A 22200-nucleotide genomic window follows, 5' to 3' on the forward strand; every position below is an offset into this window, starting at 1 on the left:
AAAAAAAAAAAAAAAATTAATTAACCAAAAAACTTCGAATATATTCGAACGAATTTCGGGCAATTAAAGTTCGTTCGAATTTTATTTTGAGGAAAAAGTGACAGCCCTAGTGTGTGTGTGTGTGTGTGTGTGTGTGTGTGTGTGTGTGTGTGTGTGTGTGTAGGTGGCGGGCAAGTCACTTCTACCTACTTATAAAGTTTCTGTGTTTGATTGCAGCTTGCAGCAGAGTTCTGTAGTGTATATTGAGGCATGCAAGGCAGTTGGTCATATAGGAAATAGTCATGTAGGAAATGCATGCATCCACCATGAGAACACTGAATCGATCCACCCCCCCCCCCCACACACACACACACACACACACAGGCATATGGACTGAACCTGGCTACAGTTAATCTGTACATGAACACTGATCTAGATGATTCAGACCATCAGCTACACTGCACTGTATCTGTAACTAAACGGTGCTGATAAAAAAAAGCCAAAGCTGCGACACTGAGATTGAAACAATGAATTATTCCTCTAAACCTGGCTTCAAATGCCCCACATTTTCCCCAGCCCTCAGCAAAATCTGGCCCTCTGGTAGTGAGGACATTTTTTTTGTGGCCCTCTCTATCATCAACGTTGCAAATCCCTGGTATAGACTATCACCCTCACTTTTTAGATTCTAACTGTCATTTACTGTAAATAGTTTCAGCCTCTTTGCACAACTGAAAGGACGAACTTCCCATTGGTGCCCTCCTTGATGTATGTGTGTATATTTCTGAAAGTGTCTCTTTCTCATTGTTGACAAAGGCTTTACGCCGAACGGAAGTTCGTCTTACTCGCTTGTGCAGCCTGTGCAAAACAGGATGAGGTTCTTTGAAGCCTCACCCATTGACAGTAAATGCCTCACCACACATCAGTCATTATAGAGAGGCAAAGTGAACGTCACTTCCTGCTTCAGCACTGTACCAGAGATTTTCATCCGCCATTTATTTTCCCATAGACATTTCGTTACAAATATAAAAGGAATTTCCGCACACTTGAATCTGTACAGATTTCACGATAGACATTTCGTAAAATGGTTCAGCTAACGCTATAATCGGGAGAGACCATAGAACATTTCACTCAGACCCAAACTTAAAAAAAACATTGAAAAAATATAATATTTTTGTCCCAGTGAAATGTTATGCGATCTCTCCTGTTTCTAAATATATCTGAACCGTTTGGTTTGAACCAGTAAAACTATTTTTATACGCATTTTACAAAATGTGGATGGGAAAATAAATGGCAGATAGAAATCTCTGGTACAGTGCTGAAGCAGGAAGTTGGCGGTCACTTTGCCTCTCTATATGCCTCTGTTTCTTTGTATTGCCCAAAGGTTTTGCCTGTCTGCCAGTCTCTCCCACATCCTCACACCCAGACACACGCATGCAAAGATCACAGCTGTCTCAAGCACATTGTTGTAAGTATCTAACTCTTGTAATCAATGTAAGTTCAGTAAATGTACAGCAGTGTTAAATTTGCCGGATATTGTTTTTTTTCCTTTCTTTCTCATCTTAGTCATAGTCCTGTGTCAAATGTCCTCATTAGTTTTTATCATATTTAGTCAACCTCATCCTGTTTTTATTTAGTCAACTTTTAGTTGACAGGTCTTTTATTTTAGTCTCATCTTAGTCGAAAATCACGTCTAGTTTTAGTCAATGTTGACTGTTGACATTTTAGTCTTTTTTTAGTCATCAGATTAAGCAGAAAGTGTCTGGTAGGGCTGTATTAACCCCACCCCCCCCTCCCTCGAAATCCACATTGCACTATTTTTTATCAAGTGCTTCAATATACAGAGTCAAAACAATAAAAAACAATAAATTGAATAAATTCTCACGTTGAATCTGGTGATGTGCTTGCACTAGTAATGGTGTATATATGTTGTAAATGGTGTAAATATGTTGATACTACTTATGTATAGATTCAAAATGTTGCTGTGATACACTAAGACTGCTGGTAGCTGAAGCAGGGGCATCATGCAAGCCAGGATTCTGAGGGGGTAACACTCTGTGGTGAAAGGTTGTCTGTTTTTGATGAGCTTGGAATATGATCAACAAGTCAAGTCATTAACTTTGTTGCCCTACGGATCTTAAAGGACAACCAAGTATACTTGCACACCTCCATCTTTAGAAAATCAACTGACTGGAACACCTTACTGCATGCGAACAGTTTTCACTTCCCATGGCTCATTAACTCATTGAGTGCCAATGACGACTTTAGTCCTCAATTCAAATAGTGACGTAGAGTGCCAAAGACGACTAAAGTCGTCAATTGCGTTTTTTGACGGGGGGATGTCGATCTAAGCCTCTTACATCGCCTCTTACAATATGGGAGCTATTGAATGTGTCTAACCTATTTTACAGAACCCTTAGGTGGCGACAGTGCTCTCCAGATAACAGAAAGGCAAGGAAAAAACAAAGAAGAAGTCGTTGGGGAAACGGAAATCGCATCGCATCCGTATGCATCGATATGCATGAAGCATAACGTTACTGTAGCTGTGCCTGCAGCAGCCAATCTGCTCCCACAATTGAGCCGCTCCGTGTCCGTTGCGACAGCACATCCGCATGATCAGCCGTGGAGTTGTTATTATTCTCAACTGGAAGCATGGTTGCCGGTGACAAACACACGCGGAACGCTGTAAAAAAGCTGGATGTCGCGCACCCTTCACTGTGCACAGCAAACTCAGCAGAGAGCCACCAGAGACACTCCCATACGGAGGAGGAGTGTGCAGTTGAGGCGGGGGGGGGGGGGGGGCACGCAGAGCAGCACACAACACCCAGACAGACCCAGACAGCAGGACAGGATTGGCAAACGCAAGCCAGAATATCCGATGCCCACCAGCAGCAAATCAAGACCAGCAAGAAGCTGCAACCAGCAGCGCACGCAGGGGCCAGCGCTGCTGGTTGCAGCTAAAAAATATTATTCTGCCAAACAAAATTCCCTGGCCTTCACTGTTTTATTGAAGGAAATTATTTTTGAGGTGTGACTACATTAGAAAATATTAGCTTCAGAGTCAGTGATGTGCTTGAAATGTTTAATTTCACAAAAGGCTCATTATCTCAGCTTCTCGAAAAAAATTGCTGTTTTTGGTTAAATCAAGCTATCTTCTCCGGCTCATAACTAAAGAACGGAAAATGGGATCAATAAACTTTTTTTTGCAGATGATAGAAGAGAGTCTCATCGTTCTTTGTGCGTGTTCAGTGTTTACATAGTAATATCACACAATATTCTGTGGGCCTCGAGAAATCACTGAAAACGCTCTGAAACTCTGGCACTGGGAGCGTCCGTTCTCCAAAAGTGGCTGGCACTCAATGAGTTAAGAACATCCCTTATGGACAAATCCAGAGATTAAGACACACGACTCTCAGGACTTCCACCTTCAATCTACAGGTGGACATGCAACAGCATTTCAAACAGAAATGGTATCAACCGTTGAGATAAATAAAATCTCAATCTCAAATCTTTATTATATGTCGATGGTATCAACCTCAGCTTCTCACTCAGGCTCACAACAGAGTTCTGTCACTTGAGGAGGAAATTGCTCAACTCTAAACCACAAGAGCAAAGCTACAAACCTTACTTTGTCACACGCTATAGCAAAGAAACTGATGTGATCATCAGTAACTGGGTTTCCATCCAAATGTATCGCATAATTCAAGCGAATTTGTGAAAATCCGCAAAATAAAATGCGAATTTATGCATGTTTCCATTCAGTTTTGTTTAGCGAGTTTTGGGAGTCGGCAGGTTGAGCAGTAGGTGGCGCTTCTCGGAAAAGTGGAGGGGGAAATGCAAAAGACACCCGAAGAAGAAGGGGGCGCGATGGGATGACGTCATAAGAGCGACATGATACTGTAGCCGAGCGTTATTAGGCTGCGCATAAAAAGCAATAAACGGAGCAACTCCCACTTGAACACTCTCACCATGAGACGCCAGCTTTATTATTCTTCCCGTTCTCTCATCCTCGTACCAAAGAGCGTGGAAGGAAAAGTTCTTTGCTCGTACTCTTCCAGCCTCAAGTTCCCCACAACAACCACCACACACTTCCGTTTCCGGCCTTCAACATAAAAGCCTACAGTGCTGCCTAGAACGTAAACATAAATGATATCGCATAGCACCTTCATAAAAATAGCTTACAATACTAACAACAACTAGTCTACGACAAGATGGAGAGAGTGTTTGCAAACATCGTGGCTTTTGGGAGGACTCTCATAACGTCATTATCAACGTTAGCAATTTACATCAACATCCTGATGCAGAAACGCGAAAGAAGGCATGCAATGATGAGAATAATGTGGGAAGGAGCTGGGGCTGGAGGACCACGTCGCCGCCGTCCGCGTGTCTGGGAACGTAAACGCAGTAAGGAGTTTTGGGAAGTTGTCGTCCAGCACCATTTCACACGGTACGTCATCGTTAATTCGCAAAATCTGTTTCCATTGCAAAAGTTCGCATCTTCCTAGTGTCGATACGCTGATAAATCCACCCCCTCCAAGCGTAAAAAATTTTATGCGATATTTCGACCTTTATTCGAATTTCTGGTGTTTCCATTCAAGTTTATATTCGCATTTTGGGTAAATGCGAATATCCAGAGGTGGATGGAAACCCAGTTACTGAGACTTTGTGTGTGTGTGAGTGCATTTATCACATCACTGATGATGTCATCAGTGGGACAGACTCTGGGACAGTGGGACAGACATCAGTGATGTGCTAAATTCACTCACACACACACACAAAGTCTCAGCGATGACATCAGTTTCTAGCAGTGTTGGGGGTAACTCATTACAAAAGTAACTTATTACATGTAATATATTACTTTTAGCAGTAACTCAGTAATATAACTTATTACTTATAGGATTTCAGTAATATTATACCAGTTACTTTGTCAAGGAACTCAAGTTACAAATTGAGTTACATTTGATTAAATCATATTTGAAAAAAGATACAATAATTTCCTAATCAAATTGTGTTTTTATGCAAATAACCACTACAGATGACAATAACAAAGGAAAAGAATAAAATTTAGAATTTTGGATTGTTTACACTGACTTCAAGGCGGTTGAAATAATTTTTTCGGGATGGTTCTGGGGCAGCGATGTCATTCTGCTGCTGCTGTTGTTTTGGTAAAAGTAATGCAAAAGTAGTGTAATAAGTAACGAGTTACTTTACACAGAAAGTAATATTGTAAAGTAACTTATTACTTTCAAATGAAAGTAACTAGTAATATGTAGTATATTACATTTTTAAAATAACTTGCCCAACACTGGTTTCTAGTATATACTAGGCATCTAGTATATACTAGATGCCATAACAAAACGTTATTTTATAATGTTAGGCGTGTCGAGTGTGAACTCGTCAAGATGTGTAGCACCCGCCTGGGTGATGCACGGCAGCCAGTTAGTGCCACCACACATCAGCTATCATGGTGGAGAGTAGAGGATTTATTGAGTCGATTAGATAATGAAGGATGATTAGGTGTCCATGTTGGAAGGAAGGCCTGTTTGGGAATTTAGCCAAGGCACCGGGGTTACTACTCTTGTGGAAGAGTGCCGATGGGATCTTTATTGACCACAGAGAGTCAGGTCCTTGGTTTAAAGTCTCATCTGAAGGACGGTGCTCACTCACAGGACAGGAGTCCCTTGTCTCCATCTGCCCTGGAGCATTTGGGATATTATTCATGAGGGAAGGAGCACCTCCTACTGGTTGTCCAACAGCACTTACAGCACCGGTCTCCCATCCAAGGACTAACCACAGCCAGACCTGCTTAGCTTTCCCAGCAAGCAAGCGATGTAACACGGGAGCAATGGTGCTGGCTAAATACTAAATGTATGATTCCTCTGTGCTACTTGCAGTGTGACTACCAGCTGATAAGATACCAGTAAGCCTCATAAATCATGAGTCCATCAGAGGAGGTTTACACAATATCAAGAAATCATTTTTCAGTCGTTCATTCAGGCCTGATCATGACATTGATGTAATGTGTCCATGCCCTGATGATATGGCACTACCTTCATCTACTGTATATTTTCTATCTGCTGAGGGAATTTCCTTTTTTGTGACCTATATATTATGCCTCATCCCTTTCAAGCAGAGACGTGCAGAGAACATTAGAGGGGCAGGGGCTGAAATTCATAAAAGGGCACGAAAATTTGAGGCAATTTGAAGGCCAATTTAGGGGTATAACTCATTTTAAATATTCCGATTTTAACCAGATTTAGAGGAATATCTCATTTTAGGATGAGACTTGTCACGGAAAAATAACTCCATAACTGAATAATATGTGACCTGCTCTGACCAAATCAGTCGCTTGTCGCGCTGGCTGTTTGTCTAGAAAACGCGATTTTATCAGAAAATATTTATTTCTGTTGTTTTGGGGTTTCATCAGATTATAGTAAAATAAAGCCTTGGCTTTCATTCTCTGTAAAGATTATTGTGAAATTCGACTGCTAAATATACTTTTGAAGCTCTTGAAGGTAGTGACAAAACTGAAAGTAAACTGCGCTGCTCTGAGCCTGCTGCTCTCTGCTGCGCGTGCAGCCTCACGTTGCCAGTTAAACGGGTGTGTCAGTACTTGCAAATGGTAGGCTATATTATAGACTACTCTAGGATTTAAAACGCTGTTTCTAAAGTTTGTCAGGGTTGTATTGTGGAGTTCTGTTATTGGTTTGTTATTTTAGACTAGTTTAGGCTGTTTATGTAACGTTTTAACCTCTTAAAAATCTGCCTCTTCGGGGGTTATGATAACGAACATGGCAACCCGTCTGCAGTCTCTCTCTCGCTCTCTCTCTCTCCCCTTGCTCTCTCTCTCTCCCCGCTGCAACGGGAGAGAGAGAGAGGGGGAGAGCAGCTGCGTAATTTCTGCATCCAGTGAAAGTCTGTCTGTCTGCCTGTCTGTCTGTCAGATTGATAGACTAATACTAGTCAGTAATCTGCGTGATAATGTTGCTTTACTTTTAAATTCAATTCACAGATGGCATTAGACTGAGCTAATTTCAGATTATTTGCCTCATAGCCTACTTTCAGCTGTCTGTCTCTCTGTCTCTACTCCAGAGCAGAAACGGGTCCGCTATAGATTCTTTGTTGCTGTTATTTGTAATAATTATTACAACAATTACAATTATTACTATTAATGTACAATTATTATCCTGCATGAATGTAGCCCTAATTACAAAAAATAATGTGGGTGGGGCGTCAGAGGATCTTCTGTCAGTTGGGTGTTACAGAACAGTTTGTATTGATAATAATAATAATAATAATAATAATAATAATAATAATAATTGATAGGACTTATATACCGCTTTTCTATGTAGCCTACTCAAATATGCTTATACATGAATATTTCCCTGGGGTTAAAGGCTGCATTACAGTAAAGTGATGCCATTTTCTGAATTTACCAGGCTGTTCTAGCTGGTCTATTAGTTGCCTTTACATAGGCTACTTTGTCATGATATCCACTGAGGTGTACTGAGATGTTATGTGTACCTGTTCAACCAACAAAAGTATCTATCTATCTGTATATTCGAATAGAAGACCAGGGGCCAAATGTAGTGTTAATTTGGGCGTAGAGCTTTTTTGGGCTTACACAGATTTCTACACATACAGTACATGCACAGTTTTATACATTTGGCCCCAGAAGTGGTTTATAGGGAAAGTCTCATCAAATCTGGCAAATTTATTTTCTAATCTAATATTAGAAAGTCCAGTTTCCAGGATTTTCCAAGTGGTTTCCAGGACCTTACCATGACCTACCCCAGATCATAACACACCACCATGCAAATGTACAGCCCACTCCAACCGGAGGTGGTTTCCAGACTTTACAAGTAGTTTCCAGGACTTTCCAGGTGGTTTCCAGGACTTTCAAGGTGGTTTCCATGACCTTCCCATGACCTTACCTGCATCATACACACTGCCATACAAATTTACAGCCAAATTTAACTTGGGGAAGTGGTTTCCAGGACTTTCCAGGACTTTCCAAGTAGTTTCCAGGACTCTCCAGGACTTTCAAGGTGGTTTCCATGACCTGCTCATGACCTTCCACGGATCATGACACACTACCATACAAATTTACAGCCAAATCCAACCTGGGGAGGTGGTTTCCAAGACTTTCCAGTGCTTTCCAGGTAGTTTCCAGGACTTTCCAGGTGGTTTAAAGGACTTTCCAGGTGGTTTCCATGACATTGCCATTACCTCCCCAGGATCATAACACAGTGCCATACAAAATTTCAGCCCAATCCCACCCACAAAAAAAGTCAAAATAATGCCGAACCAAAAGCCTTGGGTCAACAGCGACGTCAGGGCTGCCCTTCACGCCAGGACCACCGCCTTCAGCTCTGGCACAACTGACCAATACAAGCAGGCACAATATGCCCTCCGGACCGCTATAAAAATAGCACGTAGAGATTATGGAAGGCAGCTGGAGTCAAAACTGGACACTAACAACCCCAGACACCTGTGGAGAGGGCTCCATGCTGCCACAGACTTCAAAGAGGTGAAACGACAGAACCCCAGCACGTCACCCACCCTACCGGACGAACTCAACGCGTTCTACGCTAGGTTCGACCCCTCTGCCAGAGCGCCTCCCCTCCTCCCCCCCCCCCTCTCCCCCCCCTCTCCCCCTCTCCTCCCCCCCATCACCCCCCCCTCCCTCCTCCCCCCCACCACCCCTCCCCACCCCCCCTCCTCTCCTCCCCCCCCACCTCTCCCCCCCCATCACCCCTCTCCTCCCCTCCTCCCCCCCCTGCCACCTCTCCCCCCCCATCACCTCTCCCCCTCGCCGCCCCCCCACCACCCCTCCTCCTCTCCCCCCCCCAATCACCTCCCCTCCCCCCTTCCTCCCCCCCACCCCCCTTCCTCCCCCCCACCCCCCGATCACCTCCCCTCCCCCCTTCCTCCCCCCCACCCCTCAGCACCCGCACCCCCCCCCATTCCCACCTAACCACCAACCCCACCCACCCTCCACCCCCCACAGACCGCCCCCTCACCATCACTGAGGATGAAGTGTGCCGGTCGTTCCTGCGTATCAACCCACGCAAGGCGGCCGGCCCGGACGGCATCCCTGGGCGGGTCCTCAAGGCCTGCGCCCACCAGCTGGCAGCCGTGTACACAGACATCTTCAACCAGTCCCTCTCCCTCCGACGAGTTCCCTCCTGCTTCAAGGCAGCAACAATCATCCCCATTCCCAAACAGAAAAAAGTGACCAGCCTCAATGACTGGCGCCCTATAGCCCTCACACCAATAGCCAGCAAGTGCCTTGAAAAGCTGGTCATATCAAAGATCCGTCCCACACTCCCCCCGGACCACGACCCGCTGCAGTTTGCATACCGCCCCAACAGGAGCACAGCGGATGCAGTGGCACACGTGCTCCACACCGCCCTGTCCCACCTGGAGGGGAAGGACACCTATGTGAGAATGCTGTTCGTGGACTACAGCTCAGCATTCAACACCATAGTACCCTCCAGGCTGGTAAGCAAACTCAGGGACCTGGGACTAAACACAGCGATGTGCGACTGGATCCTGGACTTCCTGACAGACCGCCGCCAGGTGGTGAGGGTGGGCAACCTCACCTCCTCCCCGCTGACCATCAGCATAGGAGCACCCCAGGGGTGCGTCTCCAGCCCCTTCTGGTACGACCTCTACACCCACGACTGCGTGGCGACTCAAACTTCAAACACCATCGTGAAGTTTGCAGACGACACAGCAGTCGTGGGGCTGATCTCGGGGGGCGACGAGACGGCCTACAGAGAGGAGGTGAGGGTCCTGGAACAATGGTGCCAGGACAACCACCTCTCTCTGAACGTCTCCAAGACCAAGGAGATCATTGTGGACTACAGGAGAGGGGGGGGCACACACCCCCCAATCACCATCAACGGCACAGTGGTGGAAAGGGTGGACAGCTTCAAGTACCTGGGAGTCAACATCCACCAGGACCTGACCTGGGCCGGCCACACCGCCACTGTTGTCAAAAAGGCCCAACAGCGAATACACGGACTCAGGCGCCTGAAGAAGTTTGGGCTAAGGAAAGAAATCCTCAGGGACTTCTACAGAGGCACCATTGAAAGCCTGCTGACTGGCTGCTTCACCGCCTGGTACGGGAACTGTACCACCATGGACCGCAGGGCGCTACGGAGGGTGAGGCGCGCGGCCCAGCACGTAACAGGAGACGAGTTGCCAGAACTGCACGAACTGTATAACCAGCGGTGCCTCAGGAGGTCCCTGAAGATCATCAAAGACACAAACCATCCCCACAACAGCCTGTTCTCCCGGCTACCCTCAGGGAGGAGATACAGGGTTCCAAAAACACGCACAAATCGCTTGAGGAACAGTTTCTTCCCGCAGGCCACGAGACTCCTAAATATGCACAAATAGTGCAGTAGTCGTACCGCAGTACCGTACTGCAGCTGCTACTATTACGGATGCCTAACGTTTAATTGTAAATTTAAGTGTATGTTTAATAAGGTGCCTAACGTTTAATTGTAAATTTAAGTGTATGTTTAATAAGGTACATGCTATTTGCACATGTATGTATAAAACGTCGAATTTGGAATGTCTGAACACGTCTAACGTATGCACATGACATGTGCACCTATGTGCAATGAATATGCCACTGTCGTATAAGCCACCGACTTGTCTTATTGCTTATAAGATGCCTATTTCTTATTGCCTTATTGCTGTCTTATTGCTTATTGATGCCTATTTCTTATTGCCTATTACTTATTGCTGTTGCCTATTTGTACTATGTCGTAAACGGAGTCCACTGCACAAGAATTTCACACGTGGTACTTGTACCATGGAGTGACAATAAAAATCTTGAATCTTGAATCTTGAATCTTGGTGTGTGGGCATGCACATGCAGACAACTTCAAGAAAAGATGTTTATGTCTCAGAATTAACGTCAAACTTTGAGGCCGTTTTTCTCAAAAACACAGTTTGGAAACAGTCGCGACATAAAGGGGTGTATCTCCCTCAATTGTTAATTTTGATATCCCCAGAAAGCTGAGAGTCTCCTCTTTCCAATGGTGTCTTTTGGGGTCAATGTGACTGATTTTGTCAGAGCAGGTCACATATTAGTATATAAAAGTTGCATGCTGTTGCAATACTGTTGTGAAATCATTTAAGCATCAATATTTATTTGCTCCTTTTCTCCCTTTAGGTTGTTGTACTACAACAGATAGCAACACAGGCAGAAACATTGAACGATACTGAGTGAGGCTTGTAATATACCATGCATTTTAACCATAATTCTAAAAAACAAGACAGAAGATTTAGATAAGGTGTATTAGAATTTTTTTTATTTTTTGCTGATTCAACAACACAACATCCCTTTCCAATAGTGTAAAGTAAAAAATATTTTCAAGAGCAACAATTCTGCATTTGTTCCCTATATTTTGGTTATTTATTTATTGGGTGGTTTATTTATTTATGTATTTATTTATTCATTCATTTTTGGGTTCATTTTTGGGTTGGTGCCTTCAGGGGCGGTTTAGAAAAACACCGCTCCATGCAGAGGCCTATTACAAATGGTGCATTCAAGGCCAAGAGAGCTCGGAAAAGACATTTCTCTTTGAATGCTGCCTTCAGTGACGGCATGGAAAGGGCAATTTCCATACAAAGCACCATTAGAAATGCATTCATGGTCAGGAAAGGGCACTTTTTATTTTATATTTTCATGTGTCTGAGCTGTTTGTTTTGTTCATGTGTTGTTGGAATGAAAATGAAAAATGTATTATAATAATAAAATAAAAAAAAGCACTTTTTACAGACTGAAAAAAAGGCAGGGGCTCAAGCCCCCTTTCATGTCTATGTGTGCACGTGCCTGCTTTCAAGCAAATATGATTTGCCATGTTCACATCCGTTATCTGTAGATACTGTACGACACGATGTAACCTCTCAGTTCCCTTCATTCCCTTCAACGCCAGCTTGACTCTCATGGGAGGAATTATTTAAACTTTCACTCGATCAGAGATCACTTAGGCTACATCTCAGATCTGTTTCTCCATTATGTCATTTAATAACAAAACTGCTCTCAAAGCTAAATCTGCTTTGAGGAAATAGCTGTTGCCACTGATAGGATCAGCTCTACAACTTCATGTACACAGCTGGGTCTCATACAAGTTAAGGTTCACACAGGCTTCATTATTCTAAAGCTGCAGCTGAAATTTGAATTAACTAAAAACATTTCTTTTTTTTTTACAGTGTGAAATCACATTTACCAGCCAAGATGAGTTCCCCCCGCTGTCTCAAAATAACAATGTTCATCTTCAATGGCATCATCTTTGTAAGTTGAAAAATATTTCTATTGCCTCTGCACTGTCCCATTCAGTTTCATGCAGACCCAGTCCAACAAGAACACAGACTCACTCGACCATACACAGTAGAGTCAATAGTGGATCAAAGAACGCTAGCCATTCCCTTTGGTTTTGTACAATTTCCTCTTTTTGTAACTATTTGTCAGTCTATATTCAGTGATATCTCCTGTAAGTTACAGTTCAACAACACATAAACAAGTCTAGATGTTGTAGTGTTTGTTCTGTGTGAAAGTGTGTCTTCCCAGGTTGACCTAGATAGAACCAAGTCTTTTTAGCAAAGTATTCAGTGTAAAAAGTCGTAGCCTATGTGTTAATTTTACTCTATTTGTCACAATATGTTGAAGCTCTCACTATGAATTCATATGACCATACCACTTTTCCCCATGCAGTTCCCCTTTGCTATTTCCACAGATCCCCCTCTCACTCTGTCTCTCTGCTTTCTCCCTCAATCCAACGCCCCCCCCCCCTCCATGTTTTGTTGGGATGTGTCTATATCCCTCCCCTCTCTCTCTCTCTCCCTCTCTCTCTCTCTCTCTCTCTCTCTCTCTTTCTCTCTCTCTCTCTCTCTCTCTCCTTACCGTATCCCCACTCTCTCCTCTCCCTGCTGTATACAGCTGACAGGGACAAGCTTCTTTGTTTTGGGCCATTGTGCGCTCACCCTTCTGGGCGTGCTGGGAAAGTTTCCGGACAAACTGGCACGGCTGTTTAAAGTTATGTGCTATCTGCTCATAGCTCTGGGATTTCTGATGAAGGGCCTTGGCTTCCTGGGCTGCTGTGGCGCCATCAGGAAAAAAAATAGGTGGATGCTGATAATGGTGAGCCATACGCCAAGAATTACAAAAGTAAAATAAAAAATATAATATATATATATGTATATTGTAACGTTGTCGGTTCTCAAAATAGGATCAGGCTCGTGTCTAAATGAACCAGACCCACTACAACAACAACAGAACGACTTTGCAACAGGTTACACAAGAAGTCAACAGATGGGAGTAGCTTACCTGGGACAGGTTGGGGCGATGCAGATAATATGTATATTTATAAAACGGCTCTCTCAAATCAAGCAATCTGATTGGTTCACAGCCATCGTATAAATCCCGTAACCCACTCTAATAACCCATGGCCATGGGTTATGAGTTGCCATGGCCACTCTCTTACTAAAAGGCAAGAAAAAACAAATGGCAGAGACAGCTGTCAGATCCTTGTGAATCGATCTTCGCTTATAACTTTACTAATACTTCGCAGAAAATTATGTTTTGTACAAGAATAGACGCGGGCTAATGTCTTCTTTGCAAAAAAAAGGCTGTTAACCCCGCATTTAACCCCGCGTTTAACCCCGTAACGTTAGTTGGTGTCGGGCTTTCCAGAAAGCTCTCAGCTTCTCAGTAAGCGCTGAGGATGCAGCGCTGCGCTCGAGCTGCGTGTCGGGCTTTCCAGAAAGCTCTCAGCTTCTCAGCAAGCGCCAGGATTGGCCAATGTCAACTTCAGTCTCCAGAACGATCCAATCAAATCACCCGCAGGTTCTTGCGGTCCCGCCTTACAGTAGTGTTTCAACTGACTCTACCAGAATGCCATGGCAGTCGGACTTATAGTATTACTATTATTATTATATTATCATACTTGGAAACCGTTTTATAAAAGCAATATAGCACTCGAGCTGCGTGTGTTGTGGCATATATCCCGCTGATCAACTGTTATCAACTGTATATTTGTGGGATATATTTGCCACAACACACTGGCTCTCATGCTATATTGCTTAAATAGCCTACAGTACATATGTGTGTATATATATATATATAGGCTATATATATATGTAAGGGTTAATGCATGACGAGGTGTCAATTATCAGAAATTATTGGACGACGTGGAGGCGTGAACGGTTGCCTCCGCGAAGTCAAATAATTTCTGATAATGGACGCCTTGAAGTGCATTAACCCGCTTATACCATGGTCACTTGCCAAAGAAACAAAACAAGACCATTAATTTATATTCCCATGCATTTTGCAATCAAAATGTAGTTTTCATAACCTTGAATATGAGTTGAGAACCGGCGAGACAAAATAGTCCCCTCAGCTGCTCAAGATTAGGCTATCATTAGTCTCGCTGGCCAGCCTCCTCTCCGTCCCGTCCGAGGAGTCTGGCGCTGCAGGTCTCCATAACTGGGATAAACCCTCCCCTGCTCTACTCTGCTCTCCCATTGGAGGCGTCGGTTTCAGACGCTGCCGGATTTCAGCTCCCCGCTTAAGAAGCTCTGTCATTGGCTCATGTCAATCAGAGTGGCTTCCGCTCCCTCCTCCCTGTGTGTTGCTGTAAATAGTGCCCTGCCGCCTCAGGGAAAACAACAACGCTAACTAGCTAGCAAGCTAACGGCAGAAACCTACACGCTAGCTCGTTGCTACACGCTGAAAACGGCAAGTTGGATTGTTTGAAACTATTTCCAAGGGCCCTGCCGCTAAGCACCGCCCATCGCAATCCCACTATGGAGACCTGCGGTGCCAGACTCCTCTGACGGAAGGGAGAGGAGGCTGGCCAGCGAGACTATAGGCTATCATTGGATAAAATGGCCGCTTAGTGCCTGCACCTGGCACAATTCTAGAGTCAAGCTAACTAATAATTTGGCCAATTGTATGTAACAACATACAAAATAAAACGGCAATGTCTAAGAATGCAACGCCATGTAGCCTAACTGGGTCGTTTAAACTCGCATTCCAGGGAATTACGTTAACGTCTGCGGGTCTTATAAGACGGAAATGGCGCGAGGCTGGAGTAGAGTGAAAACCATCTCAAGCTTTCAGTATGTTGGAGTCCAGGTATGTTCTGTAAAAGGACATATCTCAGTGTGTTGCTGTTAACTGCCCATTTCGTTGTTTTCTTTTTGTTGATCTCGTCTTTTTCCTCTTCGACTTGATTTGTATCAGTGATAAGAGGCAGCGCACGCTCTCCCAGAGCGCCTGGCTGCTGCTCGCTGCAAGTTGTAAACAGAGGGGTTGACAGTTGACAGCTGAGAGCCCGGCTTCTGTCAGCTGACCAGAACGAAAATCAGATTTCTAAATAGCCATTATTTTTAATAAACTGAGCACTCAGGGGTAATCTAAATACCGTAAATTCCGGACTATAAGCCGCACCTGCAAAGTTGACTGTTTTTTACATATATAAGCCGCACCGGACTATAAGCCGCGGGTGTTTTAATGGTATTTTTTGTTTTTTTTTTGTTTTTTTTGTTTTAATGTTTAATTACCATATGTAAGGGTTCATGCACAGAGGGGATTGTCGGGAAAGAGATGGCTGTTTGAGGAAGCTCCCATTTATTAACATTTCAACAAAACAACATAACACAACACCACCTATGTTTCTTTTTTACAGTGCACACAGTGTCATACAGTGTCATACAGTGTGGTGAAAAGAGGGCAAGAGAGGAAATTAAAACAGAAGTGGATTTATAGTTAGAAAGAGTGCTAAAGAAGAGAGAATTCTGTTTTTTTTTCTTTTTTTTTCTGAAAAAATCCATAGATAAGCCGCACCGTTATATAAGCCGCAGGGGCCAAAAAAGGCCAAAAAACGGGAAAAAAGCCGCGGCTTATAGTCCGGAATTTACGGTAGTTACTTTGACTGACAATTTTTTTTTCTAAACTTATGAAAGTGCCATATTAAGCGTTAACGGTGGTATAGAGCTGAAACGGCTCTGTCGTGATTCTGGCACCTTGATATGAACGAACGGTGAACAGACCATTTAGCTAGGTGTACATTATCACTGTACATTATCACAAATTAATGGACACCTTGCAGCCAATCAGAATCGAGTATTCACCCAGTCCCAGACCATGGTATATTTAAGCAATATAGCATGAGAGCTAGTGTGTTGTGGCAAATATATCCCGCTGATCAGTTGTTATCCCACGAGGCCGTAGACCTCGTGGGCCTACGGCTTCCTTTTTGGAAGCCGTAGGCTTTTTGGAAGGAAAAGAGGTAGCCGGCACTACTTTCCAAACATGGCCGCCGACCTCTTTTCCTTCCAAAAAGACAGATTATGTGCATTTTAGATTAGCATTTCATCGTGTGGGGAGTACCCGAAGCACAACATGTATTTTGGCGCCGTGAGATGTGTGTTTTGGCAGATTTTTAACAGCTGTACCATTAGCCTCCATTTTATGGCGATAATCACTAACTTTACGACTGTAGCTCACTGTAAACTGAGCGGACAGTGCCGGTAAGGCATGGTGTATCTTGGTTATGTGGGGGGGATGTGGCAAATGAGCTAAACTTCCAAAAAAGTGGTGTATCCCTTTAACGCACCAGACACTGCGAGTGCTAATCCGGTATCATTTCTCCCCTCCAGTACTTCATCATTGTGCTGATCATCGTCATCGCTGAGGTTGCCGGAGTGTTGGTGATGTTCGTCTTCAAGGATAAGGTACGTGGCTCTCAAAAACAACTGAATTTTCCACAGCAAGAACTGCAGTTGGTAGGAAATGTAGGAAGTATGACGACAATATTTTCTGCCCGTCTTCCTCAGGTTCGTCAATTCCTTTCGACTCTGAATGATGTCGGCATGAAGGAGGTACGGTATATTTTTTCAAGTGAATTGTGACATCATCTAATCCATTCAAACACTATTCATCATCCCTATCATCACAGAAAACCACATGACCCAGTAAACAGAGCTGACAGGTGAGTTGACAGAGAAGCCAGAGCCTTAACTGTTCCCAAACAAAACTAGACCCCCAACACTGAACAAATCACTGTCACACCCAAAGATGTAATTTCTCTCACCTATTTGCCATATTCCTTCCAGTTCAAGTGCTGTGGATACAGCAACTACACAGACTTTACTGGCTCCCCTTTTTACAACAACAGCACAAATAATTACCAAACCTACCCAACCACAGCCACCACCACCGATCTATGCAGTGCATCTGAAGCATCTTCTTATCTTCTTCGGTATATGACCAAGTCACATTATGTCAAGTTACTGTTTTGTGTGTGTGTGTGTGTGTGTGTGTGTGTGTGTGTGTGTGTGTGTGTGTGTGTGTGTGTGTGTGTGTGTGTGTGTGTGTGTGTGTGTGTGTAACTCCATGCATGTTACAGTACAGTGACATTAAAGATCTGCAGCAGCAGGTCGAGGACAACGCTGGGATCATTGTGGGCGTGGTGGTGGGCATCTTTGCTCTGGAGGTACAGAAAACTCTGTTCACAGGGTTGTTTAAAGGTAGGCTACAGAAAACTCTGTTCACAGGGTTGTTTAAAGGTAGGCTACAGAAAACTCTGTTCACAGGGTTGTTTAAAGGTAGGCTACAGAAAACTCTGTTCACAGGGTTGTTTAAAGGTAGGCTACAGAAAACTCTGTTCACAGGGTTGTTTAAAGGTAGGCTACAGAAAACTCTGTTCACAGGGTTGTTTAAAGGTAGGCTACAGAAAACTCTGTTCACAGGGTTGTTTAAAGGTAGGCTACAGAAAACTCTGTTCACAGGGTTGTTTAAAGGTAGGCTACAGAAAACTCTGTTCACAGGGTTGTTTAAAGGCACAGGGTTGTTTAAAGGTAGGCTACAGAAAACTCTGTTCACAGGGTTGTTTAAAGGTAGGCTACAGAAAACTCTGTTCACAGGGTTGTTTAAAGGTAGGCTACAGAAAACTCTGTTCACAGGGTTGTTTAAAGGTAGGCTACAGAAAACTCTGTTCACAGGGTTGTTTAAAGGTAGGCTACAGAAAACTCTGTTCATAGGGTTGTTTAAAGGTAGGCTACATAAAACTCTGTTCACAGGGTTGTTTAAAGGTAGACTACAGAAACCTCTGTTCACAGGGTTGTTTAAAGGTAGGCTACAGAAAACTCTGTTCACAGGGTTGTTTAAAGGTAGGCTACAGGAAACTCTGTTCACAGGGTTGTTTAAAGGTAGGCTACAGAAAACTCTGTTCACAGGGTTGTTTAAAGGTAGGCTACAGGAAACTCTGTTCACAGGGTTGTTTAAAGGTAGACTACAGAAAACTCTGTTCACAGGGTTGTTTAAAGGTAGGCTACAGAAAACTCTGTTCACAGGGTTGTTTAAAGGTAGGCTACAGGAAACTCTGTTCACAGGGTTGTTTAAAGGTAGGCTACAGAAAACTCTGTTCACAGGGTTGTTTAAAGGTAGGCTACAGGAAACTCTGTTCACAGGGTTGTTTAAAGGTAGGCTACAGAAAACTCTGTTCACAGGGTTGTTTAAAGGTAGGCTACAGAAAACTCTGTTCACAGGGTTGTTTAAAGGCACAGGGTTGTTTAAAGGTAGGCTACAGAAAACTCTGTTCACAGGGTTGTTTAAAGGCACAGGGTTGTTTAAAGGTAGGCTACAGAAAACTCTGTTCACAGGGTTGTTTAAAGGTAGGCTACAGAAAACTCTGTTCACAGGGTTGTTTAAAGGTAGGCTACAGAAAACTCTGTTCACAGGGTTGTTTAAAGGTAGGCTACAGAAAACTCTGTTCACAGGGTTGTTTAAAGGTAGGCTACAGAAAACTCTGTTCATAGGGTTGTTTAAAGGTAGGCTACATAAAACTCTGTTCACAGGGTTGTTTAAAGGTAGACTACAGAAACCTCTGTTCACAGGGTTGTTTAAAGGTAGGCTACAGAAAACTCTGTTCACAGGGTTGTTTAAAGGTAGGCTACAGGAAACTCTGTTCACAGGGTTGTTTAAAGGTAGGCTACAGAAAACTCTGTTCACAGGGTTGTTTAAAGGTAGGCTACAGGAAACTCTGTTCACAGGGTTGTTTAAAGGTAGACTACAGAAAACTCTGTTCACAGGGTTGTTTAAAGGTAGGCTACAGAAAACTCTGTTCACAGGGTTGTTTAAAGGTAGGCTACAGGAAACTCTGTTCACAGGGTTGTTTAAAGGTAGGCTACAGAAAACTCTGTTCACAGGGTTGTTTAAAGGTAGGCTACAGGAAACTCTGTTCACAGGGTTGTTTAAAGGTAGGCTACAGAAAACTCTGTTCACAGGGTTGTTTAAAGGTAGGCTACAGAAAACTCTGTTCACAGGGTTGTTTAAAGGTAGGCTACAGAAAACTCTGTTCATAGGGTTGTTTAAAGGTAGGCTACAGAAAACTCTGTTCACAGGGTTGTTTAAAGGTAGGCTACAGAAAACTCTGTTCACAGGGTTGTTTAAAGGTAGGCTACAGAAAACTCTGTTCACAGGGTTGTTTAAAGGTAGGCTACAGAAAACTCTGTTCACAGGGTTGTTTAAAGGTAGGCTACAGAAAACTCGGTTCACAGGGTTGTTTAAAGGAAACCACCAACATTTTGGGAGATTCGCCTATTTGCCATATATTCGATAGTAAGACGAGAAGATAGATGCCCTTCTCTTCTCTGTGCATTCAGTAGTAAGGCGCCCTCCTGCTAGTCTAGTTAGCTTAGCACAAATGACTGGCAGTGATTCTCAAATGGGGGTCCGGGGACCCCCAGAGGTCCTTGAGGGGGTTCCAGGGGGTCCCCAGCCAAAAGGGGGATAATTTATTTTAGCTATAATTCCATTCATAAGTAACACAATGACTATTTTGGTAATTGGTTTCATACATTTTCTGTAATAAAACATCTAAAAGCATCAATCTTATTATCATATGTGGGACCGTGGGACAAAATCCTATCAAATGGGGGTCCGTGGTCTAATCTTTGTCAGTTTAGGGGTCCTTCATGTGAAAAAATGTGAGAACCACTGGTCTGTGGTACCTGTGTGATCAAATTGATAATGGGAAAGGAAATCAGCATGAGCCAGCCCAGGCAAAGCAGCAATGCAGGACCATTAGTGAAAGGGGTGTGTTTGCTGCAATCCTCTGTTGTGTCCTGGCGGTGTGGTGCTTAGTCAAAATGTAGTCATGAACGGGTTCGACATTGCCCTTCCTCAGGTCCCCAGCAACACAAGTTTGAAGTCGATCGGATCAACAGTTCTTGAGATATGTGATAAACACACACGCAATGTGCACGAAATGAATGCAGAGTACGGACAGAAGGCTCTGTCCGTCTCCGTCTTTAACGTAGAGTATAATTGGGCCTTTAGTGATCATGTGACCTGTTGTCATTACAGATTGCTGCCATGGTGGTTTCAATGACCCTCTACAAGCAGCTTGTAGCAGCAAGCAGGGAGGCACCTGCTGTTTAGATCACACGTAACTGAGGGGAAAATGTTTGAAGCCTGTTCTCTACAAGGGTTTGAGTCCATTAACTTTTTGATTTAGAATATACCAAAACCTTTTGTGTTGTTGGAACGTTGAGCATTCAAATCAAAGGAGCTGAATATATGTTTTCATAGCCTCGATCAGCTCTGTGTCTGTGCAGATGTATTCTGTGATTTATTTATGGTTTTATGATAGCTTTGTTTGTGCTGAAAACTGAAGAGTGTAATGACGCACAGTGTGAAGAAGGATCTGCATAACTTGTCAGAAAGCGTTGCAATACTGCACAACCATCCCCCTCACCCTCACTGCTGTAATATGATGCATTTATTTTTGTATATCTGAACATATTGAAATAATAAATATCACACTTTGACTTTTCCTTTTATTTCCAAATGGACCGATTTTCTCTTCTCACCAGAGTGCTGCACGTGATCCGTTCAATTTCAATGTGCATGGAAATGCACACACATGCACAAAATACAATTACAGTTACATACTGTATTTGTTTTGTGATTAAATGCTTTTTATACAATTGTATTTCATTGTACTTGATTGCTGGACTGATTGAAGTTCATGAGCATTCATGTCAACTCAATGGCACCAGTACCAGCCACAGCAGAGAAGACATCAAAAGACAACACGTCCAACAACACTGAGACCTTTAAAGAGAAATATTTTCGCTTTGGTGATTCAGATTCAGTCCCAATTTTAGAGTTGTACTGAAATTCAGCTCAACTGCTGCCGACTGTGGCAACAGCATACGTGCCTCTTTGGTGTTTCCTCATATCATGACCGACATGAACGAGAGAAACGTTGGCAGTATATATAGTATACAGACAGTATATATACAGACAGTATATATAGTATACAGACAGTATATATAGTATACAGACAGTATATATACAGACAGTATATATAGTATACAGACAGTATATATACAGACAGTATATATAGTATACAGACAGTATATATAGTATACAGACAGTATATATACAGACAGTATATATAGTATACAGACAGTATATATACAGACAGTATATATAGTATACAGACAGTATATATACAGACAGTATATATAGTATACAGACAGTATATATACAGACAGTATATATAGTATACAGACAGTATATATACAGACAGTATATATAGTATACAGACAGTATATATACAGACAGTATATATAGTATACAGACAGTATATATACAGACAGTATATATAGTATACAGACAGTATATAGTATACAGACAGTATATATAGTATACAGACAGTATATATAGTATACAGACAGTAGTATACAGACAGTATATATAGTATACAGACAGTATATATAGTATACAGACAGATGTATAATGCTATCTGATCCAGCAAACCGGATAGTTCAGCCTTAACCAACCCTGAAATGAGTTCCATCAGGTTCTCGTCTAGAAAGTGGAATCATTGGCGTTCCAGATTGTACGTAAATGTCTGATCATTGTGGAATGTCTTTTCTTTTGTTATTTTAGTTTTTCTTCTTCTTTTTTTATTGCAGTATGCTGTCCTTAATAAAGTCTGAAATGAAATGAATTTCTATTTTTGAACGGACGTTGCTCACCAGGGAGTGTTGCTCACCCCATGAGTGGTGTTTGGACCACGCCCTTCTTCCCCATCTGTGTGTGTGTGTGTGTGTGTGTGTGTGTGTGTGTGTGTGTGTGTGACAGAAGATAAAGGGCCCTGTGGAAGCTTCTCTGTGCAGACACACTCC

General features: G+C 43.1%; 1 protein-coding gene across 1 annotated transcript; it reads left to right on the top strand.

Annotated features, from left to right (window-relative positions):
- Positions 1–1372: 1372 nt before the first annotated feature.
- LOC310771617 (tetraspanin-1-like) lies at positions 1373–20826 on the top strand. The gene is made up of 7 exons (XM_083664192.1): positions 1373–1444; positions 12211–12292; positions 12938–13138; positions 16660–16734; positions 16837–16881; positions 17409–17495; positions 20369–20826. The coding sequence occupies exons 2-7, from the start codon at positions 12236–12238 to the stop codon at positions 20441–20443; spliced, it is 540 nt and encodes a 179-aa protein (XP_083520318.1). The 5' UTR covers positions 1373–1444; positions 12211–12235; the 3' UTR covers positions 20444–20826.
- The last annotated feature ends 1374 nt before the right edge of the window (positions 20827–22200 follow it).

The sequence above is a fragment of the Poromitra crassiceps genome (assembly GCF_964638095.1).
Source record: "Poromitra crassiceps genome assembly, contig: HAP1_SCAFFOLD_884, whole genome shotgun sequence".
NCBI classification, from domain to species: Eukaryota; Metazoa; Chordata; class Actinopteri; order Beryciformes; family Melamphaidae; genus Poromitra; species Poromitra crassiceps.

Coding starts and splice junctions, on each gene's coding strand:
- LOC310771617 (XM_083664192.1), top strand. CDS start 12,236: ATGAGTTCCCCCCGCTGTCTCAAAATAACAATGTTCATCTTCAATGGC. Junction 16,735..16,836: donor TGTTCGTCTTCAAGGATAAG/GTACGTGGCTCT, acceptor CGTCTTCCTCAG/GTTCGTCAATTCCTTTCGAC. Junction 16,882..17,408: donor ATGATGTCGGCATGAAGGAG/GTACGGTATATT, acceptor TGCATGTTACAG/TACAGTGACATTAAAGATCT.